Source organism: Ambystoma mexicanum, chromosome 4p, assembly GCF_040938575.1.
Source record: "Ambystoma mexicanum isolate Mex_15411 chromosome 4p, UKY_AmexF1_1, whole genome shotgun sequence".
NCBI lineage: Eukaryota > Metazoa > Chordata > Amphibia > Caudata > Ambystomatidae > Ambystoma > Ambystoma mexicanum.
In genome coordinates this window covers 544,226,498-544,252,794 of record NC_090927.1, presented here as the reverse complement: position 1 = coordinate 544,252,794, position 26,297 = coordinate 544,226,498, and the positions used below count along the sequence as shown (strand labels likewise).

Sequence of the window (26,297 nt, the reverse complement as noted above, 5' to 3'; positions counted from 1 at the left end):
GCTACCTATCTTCCCTTCCCATCTGCTCTCCCGTTTCTGTTATATCTGATTCTCCTTCACCTTTCACCGTCCAGTCACCTTCCTTCAGCTGCCCTAACCACTGTTCCTATTTACCTCCACTCCCACCTATTCACACCAGCACCCAGCAGGCCTTTCCTGGACTGGCTTGGGAGAAAATAGGGTGATGCCTCCTCCTCCTCTGAGAAGGCTAAGCAGTGAGGCCCCAGTCTTTGTACCATCTCAGATGGTGTCTGCCCAACAATACCTTCCTGAGCACTGTGGATACTCCCAGCAGGCCCCGGAGGAGATGCTTGTGGTCCGTCCATCTTTTTGCGAACGATAGACCCCCCCCCACTCAGAATACTGAAGCAAGGAATAGATTTTGTTTCCTACCAAATTAAATTTTTTTCAAACTTCTTTAAATTTCAATAATATAACATATCCTATCCAATCAATACAGGTAGTCTTATTGATCTTAACACTATTTAGAGCACAGCAACATATCCTCCAATAACATACACATGTATGCAATCCTCCCTTCACCCACCCATTCCCCAACCCCCTTCCTTTCCAACTGAACCCCTACAGTAGTCCCATTCTGAATGTCTCCCATCAATGGTTCATGCCCAAAATTACATTTTAAGCACAAAATGTTATTTTTGTTGCATTTTTGCAGCACAATTTAATTGAGCTGAGAGTGCAAGGGAGTGCTAAGCCTGTAAGGGCTGCATCAGGAGGCAGACAGTGCTGGTTGTGGGGTTTGCGGTCTCCTGGTATCACTCCTGGTGGGGCATGCCACTGTACATCATTGTCTGGTACATACTGGTTATAATATGCAATTGTCCATAATGACTCTTTGTTTGATGTGTTTACTCTGATTTGCTATTGAATGACACAATTCTGTTCAATGAATGTGGCCCAGATATTTTCAAAGTTCGATGTGTGTGTGTGTGTGTCCTAATCCCTGTGCTGCCCATCTATTAAACCATGAATTAATTTTTTTGAATAGCTTATAATTTGAACTGAATCCCTTCTAGGGGCACCTCATTTTAACAGGTAAGGCATAGTGAAATTAAAAAATATGCCCAGGATCAAGTGGTAAAGCCATAATTTGAGCCTAGCCTGAAATTTAGATTCTTGAACACACATCTTCCGAGCTCAAGTTGATATAAATATGTGTTGAAGTTTGGCTTTGAATACCTAAAATAATACTATATTGCATACAGATTACCTTAAAAAATGCACACGTCACATGATAAACGAACCTGACAGTGTATTCATCATTGTAGAAACATGTTGATGAAAACATTAATGGGGGCATTTTGTTTCGAATCCTAAATTGCACAGATTGGAATTCTCCTGTTTGCACTTTTTTTTTGCAAAAGGGCCCATTAATTAATTTTAATTGTTTTCACCAAGCACTGGAAAAGTAAAGAGTAAAACACAGGCAAAAATCGCCTTTGCTCTTTACTTTACCACTACGTGTCTGGAAAAGTGTAAATCAGTTCCACAATTAACGATTGTGAGAGCCATCCACAATGGATTCCTTTGGACTCTACCCATTTTTTCCAGATGGAGAAGTCAGGCAGGTCCCATAGGAATCTATTGGTTTTCCGCCAATGTAGAAAATACATGTTGGTAGAATACCAATTGGATTTGGCAGGGGGACCTTGTTAAGTCTGATCTGTTCTCCAACTTCACCTTTCAAATCATACAAAACCCTGTAGCTCATAAAAAGTGGAGCTACATGCATTTAGCGCCACTTCTTCCACTCCACCTGACCTGGAAAGTGATCCCCTGTGACTGTAGCTTTATTTTGGCCATCCTGAATGGAAGCCTACAAGCTCCAGCATAATAATTAATGAGAACTTACAATCTCATATAGACACAAAGTGAAATTAAATGCATGACGAGTTTATTGTTTCACAAAGCTTTTTCTGTATCCCCTTACTTACTAATCACCCAACAATCACAGTTAAATAGGTTCTGAAAACCCTATATAATTGTTTTTTAAAGTGCCACAGCAATGGGCACTGCCTTTTTACCTTTTCTCATGTCTAATCACTTCCTGTTGTTAATAATTTGCCTCTGAGACACGTTAAAAAGATAAGATCTCACTGGGTGGGCCTGATCAGCACTGCTGTTTGTATTTGAGGGGAGAGAGTAGAGCGGGGGGGGGGAGGCATTGGCATTTGTCCCTTGTCCAAATGTTAAATCCACCTCTGATTGCACTCTATAGAAAATATTTAAATACTGCTTTTTAGTTATAAAAGATGTACACCTTTTATACTTTGCCTGCAACATTATAGAAAACACTCTTCTTTTTTGTTATTTTATGGGTGTTCATGTTTTATTTCCGTCACTGCCTGAACACCCAGCACCCAGGATTTACATCATACTTTCCAAACAAATCCCACAACACACATCACATATTCTGTTTGCATGCAAACTCTGTAAAGTTACTCAAACAGAATGAGGTTATCAAGTCAGTACTTATCAGTTTGAATCATGAAACGTTCTGTCTGAGTAGACTATGCTTCCAAACAAAGATACATTCTATTTAGGTCGGAGACCCACTGGTAAGTATGCATGAGAAGATCTGAAACTGGATAATACTTGCCAACCTAGCCTTATCATTTTCCGGCAGGGCCTTGTTGGACTTAGGGAGACAAACGGAAGCCAACATGCCTTGGCAAAGCCAGCAGCTTGGGCTTTTGATTAGGCATGGACAGGCGCCAGGCACTGCTATAAGGGTACCACCTGGCCATAAGATGAGAACAGCTGGAAAATGGTGCCAGTAGCTGGGCATATGATGGCATTGCCTGGCAAACATCTGCTAATACCTATAGACACGCCAAAACTGCTGGCTTTGTGATTGCTTGTTTAAGACAGGACTTCAGTGCAAGTCACAGAGGCATTGACAAATATATTGCTTATAAAATTAACTGGCTGAAGACACACATTAAGAGAATTGTACTACACCAGGAGCTCATTTACAGTTTCAATTAAGTAATTAAACACTCAGTAGAAAGCTTAGATATAACACTGGCAGGCACTATACAGCAACATGTTTGGTGTTACTTTGTGGTAGAGCTTGCTCAAAGAGTTCTAGAAAGGTTAGGCGGTGAGGCATTGACATAGCCCTGGCTAGTCGTTAGGTGGGTAAATGACCAGACACACCCATACCATGTGTGTTTCTCTTCACTTTTTATTGCCATCCTATCTGTGTTCCACAGCATGCATTCTGGTTGTACCTAATAGGTAAAACGTCTCTGAATCAATTAGAATCACCGTCATTGCTCTAGCTAGCCTTCCATACCATTGTTTGCATATCAGCCTTCCCAAACTGCTAGACCACAGGGCCTGAAAATTCAAATTCATGTGGTTGCTTGTGTTCCAGTGCAGATGGAACACAGCATTGCAACTGAGATTGAACTGCACCTTTTGGTGGCAGCACCAAAAGTAATTTGCTAATTGCTTGTCCCCTTCTCTAATCGCACATACATACTACAGAATTATGGCATGGAATGTTGCGCAAAGCAAAGGTAGTGGTAATGTTTAATTCAAAGCCTTGCATTTATCACTTTTTGATTTTACTACACATTCCCCTTCAGAATTACATTTATCTTACTACCAACCTATCTTTTCACTTATACTCAAGTAGCTAATGCAGCAGAATATATGCTTTCAATGTAATTTGTAAGGGCCCCTAGTCACTTGACGCACCTTCTGCAGAAATCTGTGTTCAAGCAACTTTACCTGTCATTTATTGTGTGATATAGTTAACCATTTTATTAAGCATGATGTGAAAAACCACTATATTCGCACAAGAAATAAACATACTTTAAATTACAGAAACCAACATTGAGATTTTAGGTTTGAGAAAATAGTTGTAGGCAGCCTGCTTGAATAAGTGTGCTACCTCACTTAGCGGTGTGAATGGTCCTCCATCTCCCCGGCCATTTGTACTTTTATGGCTGTGGGGAATAAATCATTGTCTAGGGCAAGAAAACAAATCCTTGCCAGGCCTCCTGCAATTCAGCCTCACAGAATGATGTCACTGAGGTGGTGAAGAGAAAAACTGGGACATTAGCAGGGGAGGGGGATAGGCAAGGAAGAAGGGAAAAGGAAAGTCTTGAGAAGCTTCAGGAACTTAAGGAGATCTGGCTCAAGTCTGAGAGGGGCAGGGAGGCACCTGCAGAGGAGCGATATCTAGCCCACTCTCTGCTTGGAAAAGCATATGATTTGGAGAGAGTTAGAGTTAGAGCTAGAGTTAGAGCTAGTTGACCGAGAAGGGTACTAAGGGTGTTTAAACCTTCCTGTTGCTGCAGCCCAATCCTCAGGGAAACTGAGGTAGATTGTAACTGGGAAAAATGTCTACCAGGGAACCAATACGATAGGGGAGAACCAAGTAGACAAGAGTTGGGAGGGGTTTAAAATCCCCTCAAGAATCAAACATGCAGAGGGGAGTTCAGATGGGGCCAGGTGGAGGCTAGGGGTGTTGCTATGTCTGGAAAAGATCTGGGGCTACACGGATGTCGGGAGTGTCGGGCCAGCTAGGCTTTTGGTTGTAGCCTGTGGCTACAACCAAAAGACCCAGAGCTATAGCCCCCTTAGCCCTCCCAGCAATGTCTCTGCAAGAGACCATGCATAGGAAGGAAAGTGAAGTGAAGCAATTCAGAAATTGATGTGGAGCATGTTTCAGGTGAGGTGTTGGTTGTAATAGAGAGTGGTACCTGATTGAAAGACTGTGGCTGTGAATGAATGCATGGTTGTTGGAACGTGTGAAGGGTGGTAGGTTAGTGTATAAGTGAGTGAGATCGAGTGATTGGTAGAAGTGTGTGGAAGCGCAGTGTGGATGGAGGAGAAAAGAGAGGATAGGAGAGTAGAGAGCACAGTAGAGTGGAGAGGAGGAAGATGAGTAGGGTGGGAGAATAGAGTTGGGGGAGGAAAGTAGAGTGCAGAGGAGAGAGAAGAATAGAGCGGATGGAGAGAGAATGGAGATGGGAGAGTCGAGAAGAAGGTGGAAAAGAGAGCAGAGGCAAGTCGAGAGAGGAGACTGAAGAGATAGTGGACATTGGAGGGACAGAAGAGAGAGAGTGGGAAGAAGATCAGAGCAGGTAAAACAGGATGAGAGATGGAGGGGAAGAGCAAAGGTACAACAGATGGTATAGCAAGATAATGTGATGAGAGAAAGGGAGCGTTTGAGGCAGAGGCTTAACCAGCTTTTTTGATATTTGTACCTTAACACCATACAATCCTATCTTGACATTGCTGTGTGAAGTGTTAGGTTAGGGAGCCCCCTAGAAAAACATTGCCTGGGGGAGTCAGACAGATAAGGCTTTTGCCCATATCTAACCTGGGGTACAGGGACATCTGAGTTAGGGAGGCGAGAAACTATTAGTGCCACAGTTAAGCATGCTACCAAAGCATTCTCGTTTTAGTGACCACATTGAAAGCAAACATCCTTTCATCCTTAGCATTGGGTATATTTAAGGCCAGCATATGACACAGCACGACACATTCTTCTGCTTCCTCTGTAGAATATGGACCGCTGTAGTAGTCTTTATTTAATGTAGTCATAGAAAAAAAGACTATCTTCTGCTATCTCCATGCTATAGGATTAGCAACAAATAGTCCTTCTACTATGTTCAGAGCGTTTCATTTGCCAGTCTATATCAGATGGCAGACTCTCCGTTCTATACGGTGTAAGGTTTTCATATGGTGTTTTCCTTCTTTAATGACATGGCAGGATGATCTGAAGGGTTTCACAGAGAAATGTGAGCTTTTATGTGAGCTGTAATGATTATTTTTAAAACCTTTCAGCCATCAACATTCAGTTTTGCTTATGTCACCCAGGGTGCCCGTGAACTGCAAAAATAATGTGTTGGTCCTGTATGGGGAAGTCATAAAAACTGTACAGGGACAACTATATTAATCATTGTATGTCCTTCTATTTTTCTCGATCAAAGTCTAAAGTTTCAGACTGGCGCAAAACGTGGCCCTTTTTAGTGTGGGCTATGAGGTGCTGCTTGCGCCACCTATAAGGCAAAACTATTGCATTAGAGTACAGATATGGAGGAATGGAATATGAGTAGGGACAAAGCTTGTAGGCATTGTTTGGTTAGTTGCCCATCCTTTAACTGTCCATGGCCATCCTAATACCTATGGCCATTCCCACCCTGTTCCTGCCCCTCCCCGCCCAAATCATCTCCTCAAGAAAGCTCTTTGAGCTCCCTTTATTGAAGCCTTACCATCAAATCTTGCACTGCCAGTGTTTTTTCAAAGCAGTCTTCAGAGCGGTCATGATTTAATTGGAGCTGTAAACATACTACTCATGTAAAACAATGCTAACCAGGTCTGCCTACAGCCCCTCAGTGTTAAAGTACTATGCGTGTCGTTCATTAAAGTCCTGTTAAAAACCAGCATTGGCAAAGCCAACAGTTTTTGCTTGTGTATAACGATAGGTCATTTGCCAGGTACTGCTATCAGAGGCACCATTTGCATCTGCCGCCATCAATGGCCAGTAAATACCACTACAGCAGTAACTGACAAGTGCCTTTCCCATGCCTACACAAAAGCCCAAACTGTTGGCATTGCAAATGCTTCTTATATTCTGTGCCTTGATCAGGAATTTAACATGAACCTACAGCTATGCCACTGCACTAGGTAAGTAGACCATTTGAACTGTCAGTTTACCCACACAGGCCCAACCCCTTAACAGCAAAGCAACGCATATTTCCCCTGTGCTTTTTATTTTCTCTTCCACTGAATCTCTAAAACAGGTTTAGACGTCAGGCTAGCTAAAAGGGGACTGCGCCTATTGCATTCTAATCATCTCCAAATGTGTGTATGTTTCTGTGCATCCACTGTAAATTCGAACACTGGCACGGGGTCACAGGTTTGTGTTTATCTTTGTGTTGGATGGATTTCAGAGAATGTAGTCAAAGAGCGAGACAGCGCCAAACTAAAACTAAAACAACCCATTAGATGATGGTGACAAGCAGTGCACATTTTATTAAGTTCATTCACATATGTGGCAATTAGAGCGATCAAAATGTTGGCATAGGTATGCATTTACTTTGATCCACTGCACCATGTGAAATGGAGCCCAAGCCATTGCTACGCAGAGGGTGAACCAGTGGAGAGTATTTATACTAATTTAGGATGATGGTTGATCCTAGGCCAATGATAGCAAGACTGATGGTTTGTTACTAGGATCTACGTTATAGCATTGATTGTTTTTCTCCGGATCCTCTATATATTTTTTCTTTTAAATGAATTTTGCCGCAATTTAATGTGGGGGAGGCCCCCCGCAGGCTCACTTTTATCCCCCACCAAAATTAATCCCTTTAACCAACCCCTCATTTACATTTTGGTGAAATGCATTTAAAATAACTCGTTGTTATGTATTCTAAAAAATTGGCTTTGATGGTTTGGTACGATATCCGTGCTACATAGGTCAGTGTATATATAGCCTGTTAGTTATAGGTTTCAAACCCTTTCAAATTGCTTGACTGTCTAAAACATTGCCACAGAGATGCTGTCAATCACGTGGGTCCCCCAAATTATCACACTGGGCCCCCCAGAATCTTAATTCAGCCCTGTGTACACAGTGGAGTAACTTTGCTGAAAATGTTGGGGGGGACATGACAACTGAAGAAAAGGGGTGGGGGAAGGGAGGGCGGATGGTGGCTCCGAGGGATAGTTTCAGCCAAATTGTTAAAAAAGAATTAGCTCTAATAGTAGATTTGACCAAATTCGGTCACCACCATTAGTTTGAAGCTGAAGATACCGAAGAGCAGTGGTTGCAGGGGTGGCCCCCTCAGCCCATGTTCGGTATTTTTGTCTTCAGTTGTTGCGGGGGTGTCCCCCACTTGCTCAGCATTGGTGGCAGGGGACCTACAAAAAAAAAGAAAAGGGACACTGCAGCGTCAAATCGGACCCGCGTTAAAGGGATGGATCTGATGCTGCAGGTTACAGGAGAGGCAGCGGATGGAGAAAAGGTAAGTGGGGGGGGTTTATCGGAGTACTGGCAGTTTGATGGCACATGGTTTGTTTTTTTGTACCGAAGTAAAACCGTATTCGCAGCGAAAATGACTACAGTTAATTCCTCCATGATTTTCTATGTCAGTCAAACAACCTAAATCCCTGAGGGATCACACTAAACTACTACACCACAAGAGGGCATTGCTGGCGCTCTGTTATAACTTTCATAAGACTGGTGGCGTATCTTTAAAATTCAATTGGGCCCCTACACATCTTCAGCCAGCCTGCCATGCACCCAGTGACACAACATAACATTCACAAACTTAATTCCACTAGAACATACAAACAATGCATCATTTATAATTCATTCAGACAGAAAAGTCAACACGCATATACTTGCGCACACTCATTCACACACAAATGCACTCAGCACCTCCACTGACTTACACTGTGTGCACACAACCTTTATATGTACATTTACAATAACACATGGAAACAGTGGCGCAACATACATTGAGCAGACCAGACTCAATCACACCCTGACACCTGAAATTTTGGGCTATGTTGACTTGAGCTAGCTGAACTATAATGCCATGGCTGAAAGGACCAGATTCACTGGAATGTCAGCAATGTGCCTGAATTTTCCTTTCATTCAAAGGCAGAAACCATTGGTTAATGCAGTGCAGTGGGTGATGAAGTATAATTGGTATAGATTTTTAAATGCCATATATCTCCAAACCTGGGTTCTGCACAGCACCTTATATGTCTATGTGCTGATAGATTTTTTCTACAAGATTCTGACTGATTAAAATTATGGTATGTTTTCCTGTGTTCAAATGGCCCCAAGCAGTGGAGTACCGAGCGGGAGAGTCACAAGGGAGTGGTCAAGCTACCCTCTTCAACTCCCCCCCATAGCTCTTTTAAGAGCCAGACCGGGACATTTGTCATTGGGACACCTCTCCCATACGGCGCCTCAAAGAGGGTGCCCAACAGCAAAAGTGTCCCGCTGGCAGGACAATGTGTGCTGAACAATTCCTGCTCAACACGCTCATTGTCTTGGCAGCAGGACATCTTACCCTTTTCAAATGGTAGAGGTCTCCCGCTGCCAGGAGAATGCGCCGGGCAGCAGAGAATCCTCACGTTGCTCTGTATCAAAAGAGTATTACAATATGAGCCATTAGGCACTTCCTGGAGGGAGGGGGGTACTATTAGCAGGGACTTTTGTCCCTTTAGAAATTTAAATGGGAGGGAGTGATCAGAAGTGAGAAGGGTGTATAATGTTGCATGCTTTATGAAATAATGATGGTGTCCGGTCAAAGGATCGAATTCAAAGGATCGACGGGTCAAAGGATCGACACAAAAGGATCGATGGGTCAAAGGATCGATTTTTTTTTTTAATTATATAATTTTTTGTGGGTTTTCGTTTAGGGAAAAAAAGTGTTTTTTACCACAAAAACAGGGGTTGGAGGGGGGGACCCCCCCAAAAAAAAAATGTGATCCTTTGACCCGTCGATCCTTTTGTTTCAATCCTTTGACCCGTCGATCCTTTTGTTGTCGATCCTATGACCTACAACCAATAATGACTATGGGCCTCATTAGGACCCAGGCGGTAAGGGGTTTACGGCGGCATAACCAGCGCCGACCCTTACCGCCTGATTCCGAGGTCCCTTAGCGCCATGGAGGATTTAACACCTGCTTTTAGCAGGTATTAAAATCCATGGCGCTAAGGGACCTTGTTGTTAATTACGCCACCGTAATTTACGGTGGCGTAATTAACGCCTTCCCCACTCCCATTATGCCCTATGGGGCAAAAATGGGAATGGGGAAGGGTAAATGGGGATTGGGGACTTACCGCCCCGCCAACCTCGGAATGGGGCGGTAAGTCCGCCAACCACCATGGCGTAAACATAGTTTACGCCATGGTGGTAAAGGTACGACCCAGGCGGTAACTTACCGCCTGGGTCGTAATGAGGCCCATATGGCTTTAAAACCCAAGGAGGATTCATTAGGCTCACATTAATCTACATGATGCTATTGTGACTTTGCATGCAGAATGGGGAGAATGAAACTAAAGCCATACTCCAATTGCTCAGCATATTTTTATGACAATGTATATAGTGTATGGTTAGTTTACTATGAAAGGCTAGTTTATTATGTAATGTGGTTTGTTTCCAATGCATTGCTATAAATAATTATGTTATATCTATTATATAAATAATAAGCACATGAAATGTAAAGCAAAACCTTAATAAATATCTATATCTACTAAGCCTGGAAAGATGTGCTCGGGTGCCTAAATTGTCCACATCCCAGTTTCACCATTTAACCAAGTGTGTAATCCTGAGCAAATTATTTAATCACATTGGGCTTTATCTGCAGCTCTGTAAGTGATTCTGATTCACTTCAAAGCTTATGTTAATGTATCATTCTATTATAATGGAAACGCCTAATGACTATAGAATTGCTCCACATATAACAATAGTGCAATTTAGGTATTTTGAACCACAAAGTTGTTTGTCACTTGGCTTATTTATGGCAACTTATTATAAAGTCACTTCAATGGTGCCTCCAAGTATCAAAGACTGATGCACCTTCCAATGTCCTTTTTGGTGAAGTCACTTCTTTTGGTGCAATCCATGTGCTAATTAGGAAGTTTGCATGTATTTTGCTTCAGAGGATTTGGGCAGAGCTCCCCAACAAACATACACAAGCACAAACATTTTTTTTTCAAAAGTACTTCTGCTCTGCTTTCAAATCCTGCCCATGCCACTTCTCATGCTACACCACCTAACCTCTTCACACTCACGCAACTCCAGACAGAAACCAGGAAGCTGAATGAGCTTCCTAGTTCCTGTCTGTGTGTCGAATGAATACGAATCCGGAAAGCGATGTTCTGTGCCGCTGACCCCCGAAAGTGCTGCTGCTAGCGTGCCAGCACAGGCGCCAAGCCCTGTAACTCCCAGTTCAGCACCCTGGCTGCTGACTTTGAGCCAGTGTGAGGGACTGAGCCACGCAGGGCATCCCAGCCCTGAATGTGTTGCAGCGCGGCTGCCAGGCATCTCTGCATTATGTCATGAGACAGCGCAAGCCTTGCTGAGTATCCAAGCCGGGCTTGCGCTTTCCAATTACATAATTAATGATTTCAGCCCCCCTGCCATCACTCCAAAAGATTGGGGGGAAGGGCATGCCACAGAAGTTGGGGGGGACAAAACCGCCTGCCCCCCCCTATAATTACGCCTATGTGTGTACATATGGCTTTGCTCCACATCTCCATGAAGAACAACTATCACAGCTTCGAGTAGCTCTGTGTTTCTCACACCTTTAATATTATAGTATTTAATGTTTTAGTATTTATGTACTTTGAGAATTTCTGTCAGATGTGACCCGTGTGTCAACAATGTTCTTGTCTCTATAACTTTAAAGAGGAAGGGAATATCTAACTCAACCTGTGGTGTTTTAGGTACCATCTCAGGTAAGTTTTGCAGGTTTTCTCTAATTGTAATGTATAACGAGGTAGAGGCAGTCTGGATCCCATCTTCTCCATGTGTGTTACTTTATTTTCTACCTTCTCCATGCCACTTGCTTGGTATAACAAAGTACCTGATGGGATATTTTGTTCATTTTGGCAATGAATGGCTTGGACCGTAAGTTGCAGGAGGAGACAAGCTGTAAGTAAGGGGATATTCAGGTGGATGAAGTAAGGGCAAGTCGCAAATCCATTAGAACCTGTGGTAACTGCAAGTCCCAACTGGATACAGAAACTACCACAAACATCTTTAGACTTCCCACACTTGTCTTGTTATAGCTCCCTGACCCCCTGCAAGAGGGTAGTCGGTTGGCAATGATCCTAGAATTCTCCACATCTTAGTCATACATTCTGTGATAAAGGGACTACCCTAGTGAGACTGGATCTTGTGAAGAAGACCAGAAACGGGAAAAGATATCATAGTGGCAGAAGTCCTACAAGTTGGAGCTGGGAGACATTTCATCCACTTAGTAAATAGGTAAGTAATGGTCAGTTTTCTTTCACAGGCAGAACAGCTCACTGGTCCAAGGAAATTGATCTATAAATCAGAACACAGTGATGTAATTCCTCTTTTCTGTAGAGGAGCCTGGTGAGTGGAAGAACTTGGTTGGGAATGAGCACATCCCAATCGTCCCTTTAAACAGAGGTTTATGTCTTGGCCAATGTATGGCCAATAGTTGACCTCACATAGGATCTCCATTGTCTTTTGAAATTCCAGATGACCACCTTTTGCTACATCATGGGCATGGTTTAACATTATGCCTTGGAATGAGGTCGGTGTTAACCCTTGATCGTACCCAGATTGGGGTTTTTTAACTAGCAATCCATCCTACATTTGGAAATATGATTAATAGTCTCAAATCTGCCTTCCTCTGGTAATCTTGTTCAGATGTGGCACATTTGTCTGGCTCTCGTACGTATTGATAACATTTTTGAATGATTGAATCATGTTTTTGAGCAGTACTTAAATACATATCTGGATCATCTCTAACACATTGCAGAGAGGTAAAGTCACTTTCAGCATGAGATTTTGATCGAGTTACAGCTGTTATTTGCATTTCCCCCAGGAGATATACATTATCTATGAATTCCCCATGTAGAGCTGCAGATTTTGCTTATTGATCTACCAAATAAGATCCTGTTTTGTCAGAACCCTCTGTCTATGTGCGACCTTTAATTCCTTTCCATTACACTGTCATATTGTTTCACATCACCAAACCATGTAGTGTTTGATTCCACAGTCCATATTTCAAGGGTTAGTTGTTAGCAAGCAACATAACTCTGGATTTCCAAATTCTGAGGTGTTCAACAAATCCATTTGGGGAGTTCTTAATTATTACCAGTTCCTGGAGTGATTGTTTATGGCAATTTTATATCCGGCTAAAGGATTAAGTGTGTCATTCACCCAAGCATTTCCAACACCAGCATTTCCTTTTCATTGTTTTTATGAAAAGGTTAAGGACATTCATCCAATAAACCATGAACATTCACTGCCACAGTTTTCTCCAAAAAGCTTGCGAAGAGAAGCATGATATGCCTGCAGGCTAAATTCCCTTTTTCTATAAGTCTAGGCATGGTTTATGTAGGAATATATTGATTTCATTCCCATTGTTAATGTACCCAAACAAAATAAGAGTCCACACAAATTTGCTGTCTCACAAAGGTAAAAGAGTTTATACTGGTGTTCATGGAGTAGCAAGTCCAATACCCATTTGTCAAATTGAGAGCAGAGTATACTTTAGAATCTTGAATCCATGCAAGTTCCTGATCAATAAAAGGGTAAGGCCACATTGACATGTGAACCCCTTTGTTCAGTTTCCTTAGGTCTGCACAGAGCATCCATTGTCAATAGAGTTTTAATATTTTGAGTGCTGTGTTAATATAGTACTATGGATTGCACAAATGATCCAATGGGATTTCCCATTTTTGATCATTTCTGTGAGAGATTCCATGGATGCAAGAAGCAACCTGCACTGTTTTACAGACACTGGTGCCATATTAGAGAACCTAAGTATTGTATGAAGTAGAGAGTAAAGATGTGTTTCCACAATCACGTGAATTGACAGAGAACATTTTCTGGACAGAAACTCTGGTCTCAATTGTTCTCTTTGTTCACCTGTCTCACATGCATCACCTAAAGTGATGTCTCCCTTGACCATCTGGTGCAGCGAGGTCTCCATTTATGGAATTATACTAATGATAATAATAATAATAATTTGGCATTTATATAGCGCTACGAACCCTCAGGTATCTGAGCGCTGCTTAATTTTACCCACGGTGTGTGGTGCTCATTTATCGACCTCGGAAGGATGAAAGGCTGAGTTTGGCCAGCCGGGATTTGAACCTGTTAGCAGGCTCTGCACGGATGTCAAAGGATGTCAAAGCGAGCGCTCTACTTGCTGTGCCACTTGACCGGCTGCTACCTGGTCAGATGATGCCTTATTATCTAGATAGTTACAGGTAACTTGGAACACTATTTCCTTTCAAAAATAAAACAGGTAACATCCTACACCCCATAGGGGTGCTGTGAGTACACTATAAAATGATCCCAATGTTGAGTATAATGAGTTGCTGGTCTCATACTATCAGTATTGCTATAACTATCTTCAGGAATAATCATAGGATGTGTAAACTACACGGAACAATGTTCAAATTCAACTGCCTTTCCAATAAAAATATCCACCATTCCAATAGAGGTTTCTTGAGACAAAATTACACTCTGGGGATTATTATTGTCAACCAATATTTCAGTGGTTGAAATCTATCAATTGAGTCAGATGTAGACAAAGTAACAGCCGCATCACAAGTTTGGCAGTAATTCAGTGGACTGACCACTGAATTATTGCCAACAACTATTACTGTTACCACCACTCAGTCCTGTGGACTTTTCATACGAGTGGTGGCAAGGTGTGATAGAACCCAATTTTTGGAGTCCAACAGATTGGATTTTGGCAGAATTACTACGAGTGGTAATTCTACCAATTGGTGGCCTGAAAGTGGAGTATGCAACTCCTTCACGATGCTGGGGGTAAATCATCCACTTCAAGGTGAAACTCGACGATGCAAAAAAACTGTAGGTAATTATTTGTACATCAAAAAAAGTGGTGGTAATATAATTAGCTGCACATTTTTACTGCACCACCAAATATGTAATGAGGCCCAATGATTGTCTCTTGTTTCCAAGAACACTTACTTCTTCTTTTACTACAACTTCTGTAGCATAAGGCAGCTATTGAGCCTACCGAACTGCTTTTGCAAGAACACAGAAATCCACAGTGTCACCCCCGCTTCTGGACCAGATATTTAAGTTTTATAAAATCCAAATCAATTTCATGATTGATGTAGTATACAAATCAGAAATAACATCTCTTGTAACCCAGCAATTTTGATTGATTGTTTTAGTTCTAACTGTCTTCTTCAACATACATCTGCTAGTAGTCATGTCTTTTGAATCCTTCTCCTCAAAGCTAGATTGACATTTAATGAGATAATTCAATGTGGGAATATTCTCATCTTTTTGTAATGGTCTGAGCAGTTTTTTTCTATTAAATATTCTTTCTTGAGTTGAACAGATTTTTGAGAGGACCTAATCCTTGCCTCCTCTAATTTGAAAAGGGAAAGCTATGAGCTATCCCTTTCTTTTGTGCAGTTTCTAGACTTCCTATTGTATCTCCTGAGTTATGCACTGGTTGAGATAGACCCTTGCTGAATGCCCGCAGTGAACAGAACTTCAATGTATTTCATCCAGAGTGGAGGCTCACTCATTATTAGGCACAAGTTTTATTTTAAAAAGGTTCAGTGGAAGTCACTCACTATCCTCGTGTTCCTCCACAGATATGCAAGTGATGTAGGGGAGCTGGGTATTTTGGAAATTCCCACTTGGTCTGGAGGATTTTCAATTTGATGGCAAGTACAGTTCAAGCTGAAACAATTGCAGCTTTGCTTTATCTTAAACAAGCAGTACGTTTCGGTCCAAAGGACCTGATTCAGGCAATCTATCAAATGTGTAAGCCTTCAAAGAAAATTGTTCTCCAGTCAGAAAGGAGTGCCCTGAGAAGCAATAACTATCAAGGGGTTGGTGAGTCAATGTTGCCCTATTTAGATTTCCACTTTCGTATATCCATCTACTGGAATCTTTTTTCCATCAAAAATGTGTAGTTTCTAAAGGAGGAGTTTGAAAGTAATACAATGATGTTTGCCTCTTCCTTGGTTCAAAGTTTTGAGTACTACTCAAGAGATCATGGTTGTTTGAGATCATGTATCTCCTAGAGCCAATAAGTTACAATGTCCCTGAACTTGGAAAGGTGCAAAAAAACTATCACAATGACCAACAATGATGGACACGTCTGCATGTAAATTTTTCATGTTTGGAGTTTCATGAACTTTTCCTTGGGCCACCAACATGTTCAAATGTACACGGTTTGGTCAAGGACTCTTTAGGAATAAAAATGTATGTTGAAATCATAAATGGAGCAGAGACTCCCCCTCCCCACCTGTTCCCCCCTTTTTGTTCCAGTTCACCTCCTCTGCGTCTAGATAAACGAATATCCTCTTTTTCATACTCTCAATCAAATGTATTTATTTTCTTCTTTTTGGGTCTTGTGTTAAGGGGTTTATTGGTTAATCTCATACCTTTCTTTTAAATATATTTGGTACTCTTCTTGTTTGTTTCATAGTTCTTTTGGAGTTGTGAATCAATCTTTGAAAGGTTAAATTCTTGGCTCTATCTCCACTGAGCCCTCTCTTTCTTAAATGGGATTGCTGCATTTTCTTGTCACTGAACTCCATGTTCTTATAGTATTACATTTTGTCTCAAGCAAAGAAAAGCAGTCCCTATTGACTTCTTGTCACAGGTTTCCCCCCTTCTCACCTGTCTGTGTTCTTTATTGGAGTTCTTTGAAGGAGTCTTCTTGCGCACAGTTCGGGTCTTGTGTAACCCTGTGCGAACGTCCTCGGGTTCCAGCGTGCGTTCAGCGTTCTGACTCCAGGAACGTTCAAAATGTCCGGAAGTCCTGGAAAACGATGAAGAGTGTACTCGGAGACGGGTACACGGAGATCCGGGAGGCAAGAGGTAATAAAGAGGAAGGGAATGAATGAGGAGGGAAAATTAGGTGCCAGGAACCAGGAATCAAAGAAGGTAGCGAGAGCGAACTACAGCAGCACACGTCTAGCCACTGCAAGCGGTAGCGTTGAGACTCGCGGGGCCGCGGGTGCCTATCTTCTTTACAGAACGTGCTGTGTCCGACGCAGAAGCTGGTAAACAACATTCCGTGTTTGACGGCCATGTTGGGAGTACTGCTGAGTGCAAGCCCCTATGTGTCACGGACCAGGAGGTCCAAAAGGGACGCGTCCGATGGTTCATGACACTTCTAATATTTTTTCAGCAAACAGCGAACTCAGGGAAAATATCACTGGACATAAAGCAAGCTTCCTCAGAGGCTTGGCATAGCCTCCATATTTTATCTCCTTTTTCCTCTTCTCCTTGTTGATTTTAATTTGAAACATTTTCCTCATGTCATTATCCACTCTACCCTTTTGATTAGGTTTGGACAGTTTTTCTTGGATCATTGTAACTCGGTTTTCTCTGTTGGGATCTCATCATTTGACTTATGTTCTCAGCCAATTGTTGCTGTTATTGAGTAATCCTTTACCCAACTTATTGAATGTGGTGTGGTCTTTGCTTATATGTCTGTTCTTCCCCTGGGACATAATTGTGTCTTACTGGGGAATAATTCTGGAATGTCTGATAACTGCTGTTGTGGGTATTTATCAGCTTCCACATCCCTGATGATGGGACCTGTTATCCTGGACCCAAAGTGAAGAAGGGCGCACATTGTGTTGGTCATTGGTTCACGCAGTAAGTGATTAATCTCATTCCCTGGAGAAATTCTGATTAGCATTCCCTGGGAACCAGATCCTAGTTTCCAATGTTCTCTTCCCAAGATTGACCAAGAACCTAAATACTGGGTACAAATGTAAGTATCTGGTTATGTTGCATCTGTATTTTGCATGCTAGGTAGAGGGTTTGTCAGTTGGAATTCAACAGCAAGTCATCTCTGCATGTTGGCATCTTTAAAAACAAACAAGTATATTTCCCCCCCCCCACTGTCTCTAGGTCCAATGGAGGAGTACACTTTTCTGTGTTAACTTAATGGTGGATGACACAGGGATCTGTTTGGCTTTGTTTTACTATTTGAACTGTTGTGTTCTGTATTCAATTGAGGCTTGTGGTTTGGCTGGTAATCCACTCCAATGATCTTAATCATCAACATTGTGGACTAATTGTTTTATTACATATTTCAACAGGGCATGGATAAAATGTAATGTTAAAGTTTTGACTTTCAGCATTGACATGGCAAGAAATTGGGGCAAATACATGCGTGAGCTCTTGTGTAAGAGGGCCCTTTTTTGTAATTTTGGTCTGCCAAACTGGCAACAAAACGAGACAACTCTGGGAATAAAATTAATTTCATGTACTCAATATAGTTTTGATAGTTGTTCAGTACAAATGATGACTACATCTGTTTGTACATTTCTATATGTTCCCCAGCAGAATATTCAGCACTTTTATGATAAGCGGTTTTACATCTTTTTATGGTCCTGATCTGCTTGATTTGGGTACTTCACAAAGGTGATTATGGTTTTCTTTTTTTATGCCTTCTCACTTGTTGACCCTGTTCCCCATCTACCAATGTACTCTTCCTCAAGATGACTGTAGGCAGGTATTCTATGTGAACAGTACAAGGGACGCTCTCTTTTCTACTTTGTCCAAGTGCTCCCCTGGGATATGGACTCTGAATCCTTTGAGGAGTTGAATAATACAGTGTTATTTCTTGTTTTTGCTCAGAATCAGTGTTTCCCCGTCTTTCTAGGGGTTCTGGGTTTCTCTCATAGTCCCTTGAATTCCCTATCTGGGTTGTAATGTTTTTTTTCAAGGTTAACCAGATGGGCTAAATGCTTTCTCAGTTGGCTCATAAATTGTAATTTTATTTTCTCTCAACTAATTTTGGTGAATGTCTTCATTGACTCGCTCTTTGTGAGTACTCTCATTTCCTCTCTGTTACACTTCTGGCATACTAATGGGGCCTGTGGTCCTGTTCCTCTGACCTGATGGTCTAGATACTGCACTGTTCCTGACAGGGGACTCAAGCTTTTTTGCCTCTTTGGGTATGTTTGGGAAGGGGAAATCTTATAGTCCAATTCATTGTGATTGTGAGCTTGCAACAAAATAAATGCAAACTTTGTCATTATTGAATGCATCAGAAAATGTTTGAAACGGATGGTGAAAGAGGATAGCTCATGGGCAATGCATTTGTCTTGGAAGCAAGACAACTCAGCGCAACACAGGTTTGAATGCCAATCCTGCGCTTACAAACAAATCTCTGGTATTAAGCATGTTATAAAAGAGCAATTATAATTATACAAAGGCTCAAAATATAGATTGGTTTCTCATTTGCCACTAATTACAATTAATCTGACTGACAAACATGTTTCAATTTCTGATGTCCAGTGTCAAGAGCATCAGCGGCTGAAAATTCCTTCCACACACCATTTACATGAAGAAACTCGGTTTGTGAGCAACTTTTCCAAGGGCAACATGAATGGATTCTGTACATTTAGTAGCTAGCTATAATTATTTTTTATTAAACTTAAATGTCGCAAAATGTAGATATTTGTGTTGCAATATTTTCTTTTTATTCCTGCAAAATTTGGAAATCTATGCCACAATATCCTGGAGGTCTGCACAATGGTGCATCTGGCACTGACTATGTCTTGGTTATGACCAGGTGTACGAGATCCACTATCATCGTTCAGGGGAGATCTGGGCAGTATAGAGGTAGACTCAGAGGATAGGGCATAGTCTTCCCTCTTGCATTACACCTTATTTGTCTCCAATCTTAAGCTACTGATCGCGAAAAGAAAGGGCCCTATTTTCATGAATCTGTTGTCTTAATCTCACATTATTATCGATTTCAATGGACTTTGGTTGTCCCTACACTTGAATGTTTTATGTCTTGAAGCCAGCGATTACTTTATGTTTTGTAACTTTCTTTTGTAATGAATCTGTGTCTTGCTGACAAGAATGTATTCAATAGACTGTCTCTTGATTCACTGACTGACCGCTTGCTCACTCTTCCTACAATGGTTTTATGTGCAACACTGCCTCAGCAAGATCCTTCACAACTCTATAGGACTTCTCTCTCAATGCCACATTATCTTTTATTCTTCACACAGCCTCTAGTGAAGACAACCTACTCTACTCTGATCATATTTTGGCCATGATTGTGTAAATTGTAAGATAAGTTGATATACTTATTGGATGCAGTGACATTTTTTGGGCGAGCTGTGCACAATCATATTTATTTTTATATTTTATTGTAACTTATCCAATTAAAATGTCTGAATCCATATCCTTTATGATGAGTTTTCATCACTTTTTCCTGACTTTCTTTGGGTTGAGGTTTTACATTCATAAACCGCTAATAAGCCATTAACGTAAATGGTTTGATCATTTAATATACTATTTCGTTTGTCTTGCCTATGAACACTAATTGTGAACATCATCATAAATATTAAACCCTTCTATTGTTAACATTTTTTGGCTTCTCTGCACACTTTTAGTTCATCTAGGATTGCCGCAAAGAGACCATGTCAGAAGTTGTAAAGATGTCAGGTTGTTATCCAAAGCTCCTTCAATTGTATTATTACTTGTTCTAGCTAATCAGTAACTTGTTAAATGAGTGTTAATTCTACTGGTGTCCTTTGAACAGTTTCTATGATTGTGTTTGCTAGTCTGTCCTCCATCAACTTGAGGCAGGAAAAGAGATGAGCTGAGAGGTTCCCAACAATATGTCTCTCTTCTTTGTTTGTGGAAATCATATACATTTTCTGTAAGGACTGATGTAATGGGCTTTCTTTTTCCCATTGGTTTGCTTCTACTTTCTGACAGGCAAATATAGCCTGCCTGCTATTGTCATTTAAATTCACACAATCAAATAGAAGCAACTATTTTAGGCAAAAAGTATAGGAAGAATTGTCATTTATTTTAGAAAAAGTTGGTTCACACAATATGCTACCTGGAATTATAGTTGTTTACCGGAAAGGCAATCTCCCCTTGAAATAAAAATTGTAAAGCAGTTCTTAAAATATAGTTTGAAACAAAACAGTTCACGTTCTTTCACTGAAAACATTGACAAGCATTGGCATCAGAGAAAAACATTGACTCTAACAAACATGGTTATCTTATGACTGATTCAGATGTCTTGTGTTGGACACTATCTGAGACACATTGGTTTCTAGCTTAAAAACAGATACAAATATGTTTTTGTTGGGTTCTAAGTCTTGTGTACAGGAATTATTTTGTAATGCAAGGACAACAGTGCCTAATCCTCTCATTACTCTCAAGGAATCGGGTTCACCCTCACAACATGACAGTTCAATTTAGTTAAGTTCAATTAAGGAATAGATTTCAATCAATGTATTGAATATGGCAGACACTAAACACAAAGTCTTATTTTAAATTTCATTTTGGGACGTCAAAGAACTCTAGTGAACCCAAACTGTTGACGAAATGCCTTATTATGTTGAAGCTGCGTAGGGTGTACCTTTAATTGTCAATCTCAAAGCACTTATGTCATGTACTATATTCTCCTTTCAATGATATAGCCTGTAAACACGGTTTACCAAAATGCTTTAAATTGCTATCTTGGATTTTATTAATTATTGGGACATTTGTCTTAATTCACTTGGGTCAGTTTAATCTCGTTTGGTTTGTCTTTCAGAGGCCCCCGGCACATAGAGACATCAACCAATTTCAGGCATAACCACCAGGTAAGCTCTTCCTTTCAGTTTGCCCATGTGCTCCCAAAACCTATTTGTGGTAATCTGATTCTGCCTTTGGGAAAGTCATCTGAATTCTGTCCCATCTGGAAAAATGCCCACCTCAGGAGATTTCCCACCAGCTATTTGCCTTTAGAATCCAAAATCTGATTTTCTCTTGTCAAACAAGCTGTCTTCCCTTTCTGCTTTTCCAAAATGTTCCCTTCTTACTATATGTTTGAGTTTGAATGTGCATCATAATCCATCCATATGGAGCAGATGAGTGCAGCTGGGGTATATTGGTCAGTGTATTTGGTTGATCTCCACACCCATGGGGGAAAGGACACATCTCACACACACCCTTTTTAGATGTGCATATCCATATGCCCTTTTCCCTCTACCCTCCCATGCCCTGTTGTGCAAATCTGGGCGGGTCAACATGAGGATCCATTTAATTTCTGGCAAGTCGGGCCCTATATGTGTGCATGCCTACTTTCTGTTATGATGTGACAACTTTGGCAACTTAATACACCACAGTAAGAAGTCGGTTTAAACCGTTACATATTATAGGAACAGTACCCTCATCATGCCTTCAATAAATAGCACTGGAACGTGTGCCATTCCATTACCTTGAAACATTGAAATCGCACAGACTGCATGTTCATAAATGCAAATTGTGTCTCCATATTTACTGCATGGAACAGAAATGCTCATTCTGTGTGCACTTCCAAGAGTCTTGAAGGACTTTGAAAAAATTACATAAAGACTCATAGCTAACAACAAAAACAATAATTATAAATATAACAATAATACTAATAATATCTCAGAACATGTCAAGAAGACTCTTACCTGAAGGTAATGGCATGGCCTCAGGGAAGATTTGATTTCCTGATGAACCAAAGGCTTATCCAGATTTAGGGACGACTTGCGATAGGCTTCCTTAGCCTGGCTTACTGTGAGCGTAGACCAAGAACTCCTTTTCATATATTTACCCTCTGGGGTCATGGACAGCCCTTCACAGGCTGAACATTTCACATCATTGTTACTTTTGGAAGTTTTTAGAGAGAGATCACCAAAGTGCCCTTGAAGAGGTTCAGGAAAACAGTGAGAGATATGGTCCACGTGATGCCTGTTCATCACGCTAGGCGTTCGGTAAGTGCTATCACTGTCCAAATTATCGTCCGAGCTCCACCAACCAGTCATCCCAGTTTTATGCTTTGTTTCTGGTTTTCGGTCTTTACTTTTACTCCTCTTGCTGTGTTTGGAATGATGGCCATGGTGGTGGTCATCCCCCCGGCTCTCTCCCTTGGTTCCATTGACATTGCTCTTGGACGACCCTTCCAAAGAGTGAGATTTGGTAAAAAGTTTTTGGACAGAATGAACAAGGTGACGTATTCTCCCAGGGCTTTCGGTGCGCTGCTCCGTGGCTGTTGAGGTTCTCTGGTATTGTAAAGTATGAAAACCATCTTGATGAAGGGGAAGCTGCTTTTCAAACTGATCTAAAAGGTTGGCAGGGATCCTATTAATTTTAGTGCTAGTGTGTGATACTGCACAGTCATCTCTGGTTTCGTAATGCGTGTTGTAGTGCATTCTGGGAAAAGTGCTACTGGACATGTGGTCGCTCATCATCATGGGCATAACCATGCATTCTGAATGAATGGAGCTCCGTGGCGAGCACCGGTGGTGGTCCATTTGGCAACTCTCCGTAGGGCTGAGCAGATACGATTGCCTTGGTTCCTGCCCATGGTGCATGTGATCGTGGGTATGCTCGCAATCCTCAGAAGGTCCTAAACCACAAGTATGACCAGGGCATAACTGTGTTTGATTGCGACTACCAGATAATCCTTTCATGTTCTTTAGGGCAGGGGAGTATCTTTCTTCATTGAAGTGCTGGGAAGGCGACCATGAGTGCTCTTGCTGATCTGTTGATAGAATATGATATGTATTAAAAGAAGGCCTAAGTAGATGTGCTACAATTTGTAAAAGAGTATTATATTAATTGTATGGATTACACCTACTGAACACACACATGCGTTGTGAAATCACGTAACATGGGAACAGCGGGTTTCCACCTTTGCTTTGGGCAGACTCATATGTGAAGCGCTGTAGAAATTAGACTTAAGGAATCAGAGGCCAGCTCTGGTACGTGGCAGGTGAGTATGTACAAACTCATCTTGTAAACATGTGTCATGTGTAATTGCTAGATGCAAGCCAGGGCATTGTGTATTTTTCCCAACACTAAAGTGCATAAACCAGACAAGGTTCCTTCACTTACATTCAGTGCAGACATAGTCAATTTCAAGCTATGGACTACAAAACATTCGAAACTAAACGGGTATTTCCGTGTGTGTCCCAATACATCATTCTGTTAGCAAGGAGGGCAACATTTCTTTTACTTCCTCACCATGAGAAATATGTATAATTGGGAAATATTAGATCATCAATCCCATGCATTTGTGCTCACGTTTAAAGTTCTAGCTGAAGAAAACCAAACAGGTACATGTAATAATAATATGAATAATAATCATAAGAATAGTAATAATAACAATAAATACATATGCAAAGCTAATAATGAATTTTACAAGACGTAATGTTGTCTCTTAACATACCAACAGTTAACCTGGAAACTGACGTAACCATTATTTATTTTAGTTCTTTCCTACACATATCATAATTCAGGTCTCAAATGATCTGAATTAGTCAATCACCAGCTGAAATGTTACCTTTCGTGCATCTTTCTGTGAATTAAAAATGCCATTTTGTTAACTAGTGTGTGAATAGTAAAACATTTTTGCAACAATAATTCCATTAATTTAATTAAAATCCCTTTTATTCACGTGCAGTACACACGTGGTTGCAGGATAGCCTTGGTCCTCCCAGTAATTGGGTGTGTGACCTTCACGCTAATTACCCCAATGACTGTAGTAACTGCAGAATGGGGCAGAAATGGGGCAGAAAAATAAACGTGGCCATTACTTTCCTCCCTACCAGTTGATCGGCGGGTAGAGGTTAACTCCTTCTTCATAAGAATGGAGGATAGCACAGGGGCAACGCGCTGGTCTTGAATCCCCAAACCACGCTTAGAAACCAAACTCAGGCACGGTATTAGATGCGTTATAAAGAAAGAAATTGCTCATCAGTCCTCCTACTAGCAAGACGCATCTTTCCTGATGAGTAATATCGCACATTAGTAACTCTTTGAAAGCATCTCATTCCTTCTGCGCCCTATTGCTGCTTATTCCCAAATATGGCGAGAAAGATGTGAGTAGTGCACTTTGTGGTTCATGCAGCCACACCTGTAACCTGTAACTAGCCCCCCAGCACCTCGTGAGCAGCCTATGATCACTCAGACTTTAGATAACCACTGAAAATGTTTCTTTTCTGCTTTGAATTATTTGCATGTGGACTGCGCTGTTTTACATTCACCAGTGTCAGGGGTCCAGAGGCAACCTCCAAAAGCAATTGTATACAGTACTCTATGCCTTTTGTGCACATTTGATTAAATCGCAAGAATCTACAATGAACTCAGACCTTCCTAGTGCAAGCATGTATGTTGTCACAGACTCCTACATCTTTTTTCACACTGCAGCTGTAAAGTTAGGGCAGGATACCTTCAAATAATACAAATCATAATTGGAGAAGCAAAGGCATCACTTTAGGCCACAGATGCATCATTTGCACCAGGGCTCCCTGAATCACCAATGGAACTTGCATACAGTAGGTGCGCCTTGAAACACTTGTGTTTAGGCGCGTTACAAATGCCATATCATATCATATCACATCAGATGCAAGTCACCCACAGCCATCCCATCCATGCATAAGAGGCAGCCACCCGTCCGAAAACCACGTATACACTGGCCCTACTTTACAGGAGGCATGAGGGGAGCCTTCCAATCACCCCTCTGCATGCAGTACAATGGTGGTGATGGGCCTTGAAAAACCCATCTGTGCGAATGATATTTTTAGATTTCTACCCTGTTTCAGACCCATCAATTTGAGCGATATGTGTAGATGTCTACCCCTGTTTCAGACAGTGCAGGCCCCATCTGATCCCCTGCCCTTTTTTGCAGTATTTGTCGAGTCTTTCTATTCCAGAGGACAGGCCCCCTCTCCCTTGCTCTCCACCCTTCTCAAAACTGACATTTCACCAATTGTGATGAAATGGCCGCAATTATATAGGCCAGTAATGTTTCAGACAAGCATGAGTGATTCTATATTAATGAGTGTAGGGTTCTAAATATCTGGCCTGTGCACTCTGCTTCTACTATTTGCAACAGGCCAGACTGGATGCCATGGAATAGTGCCATGAGGGGAACGTATTCCAGACGTACTCCTTGGGTAAATCATGGCGGTGCTTTGGGATGTGCCTTTCATGTCCCTGACAGCCCCCATGCCTCAGTCTACACTGCCGGTAGGCAGCGACTGGTAAAATGCCTTTCAACTAATGGATGTATTTTTGTGAGCGCTGCCACTCACATAGTGGGGTGTTTTTCTACATTTTCAGGACCCTTGGCGTACACATATGTAGATGAACCTGACCATAGGTTGAGCAGTGCACGCCAGAGTTAAGAGATAGGATCCCACTAACACCATGTATTTCAAACAGGAGAAAGCAGTTTAGTGTCCTTTCAAATTGACACTCACACCAAATTCTCAATCAAAATGGTAACTGGCACGGAGGCAGGCATTCCCGGAATGGTAGAGCTGCATTCGGAAGGTCCCCGTTCAATCCTTCGCTAATTTAAATAATGTTAGAGTTCCAAACCAATTACCAATAAGCACCTGCGCAGTCTAAGCATTAGTGACCCCGACAACTGTAACCACTTCCTGTATGAGATGAAAAGATCGTTCCTCTTTAGTGTCTGCCAGAGATATTAGAGAGTGTGGATGGAAAGTAAATAAAAGTGCACTTGGATTAGTAGCAGATCAGCTGTAATGTAGGTCAAGATAAAGAAGAAGTGGT

The 26,297-nt window shown here is 41.5% G+C and overlaps 1 protein-coding gene across 6 annotated transcripts in view; it reads right to left on the bottom strand.

The window, feature by feature from the left end:
- The window catches only part of DLGAP2 (DLG associated protein 2), a 2,662,056-nt gene that overhangs the window by 1,221,956 nt on the left and 1,413,803 nt on the right, over positions 1 to 26,297 (bottom strand). For all 6 annotated transcript variants that reach the window (XM_069606086.1, XM_069606087.1, XM_069606085.1 and 3 more), the window contains one exon: positions 22,184 to 23,256. In XM_069606086.1, the coding sequence (XP_069462187.1) occupies positions 22,184 to 23,185 (1,002 nt within the window). In that variant the 5' untranslated portion in view covers positions 23,186 to 23,256. The remainder of the gene's footprint in view (positions 1 to 22,183; positions 23,257 to 26,297) is intronic.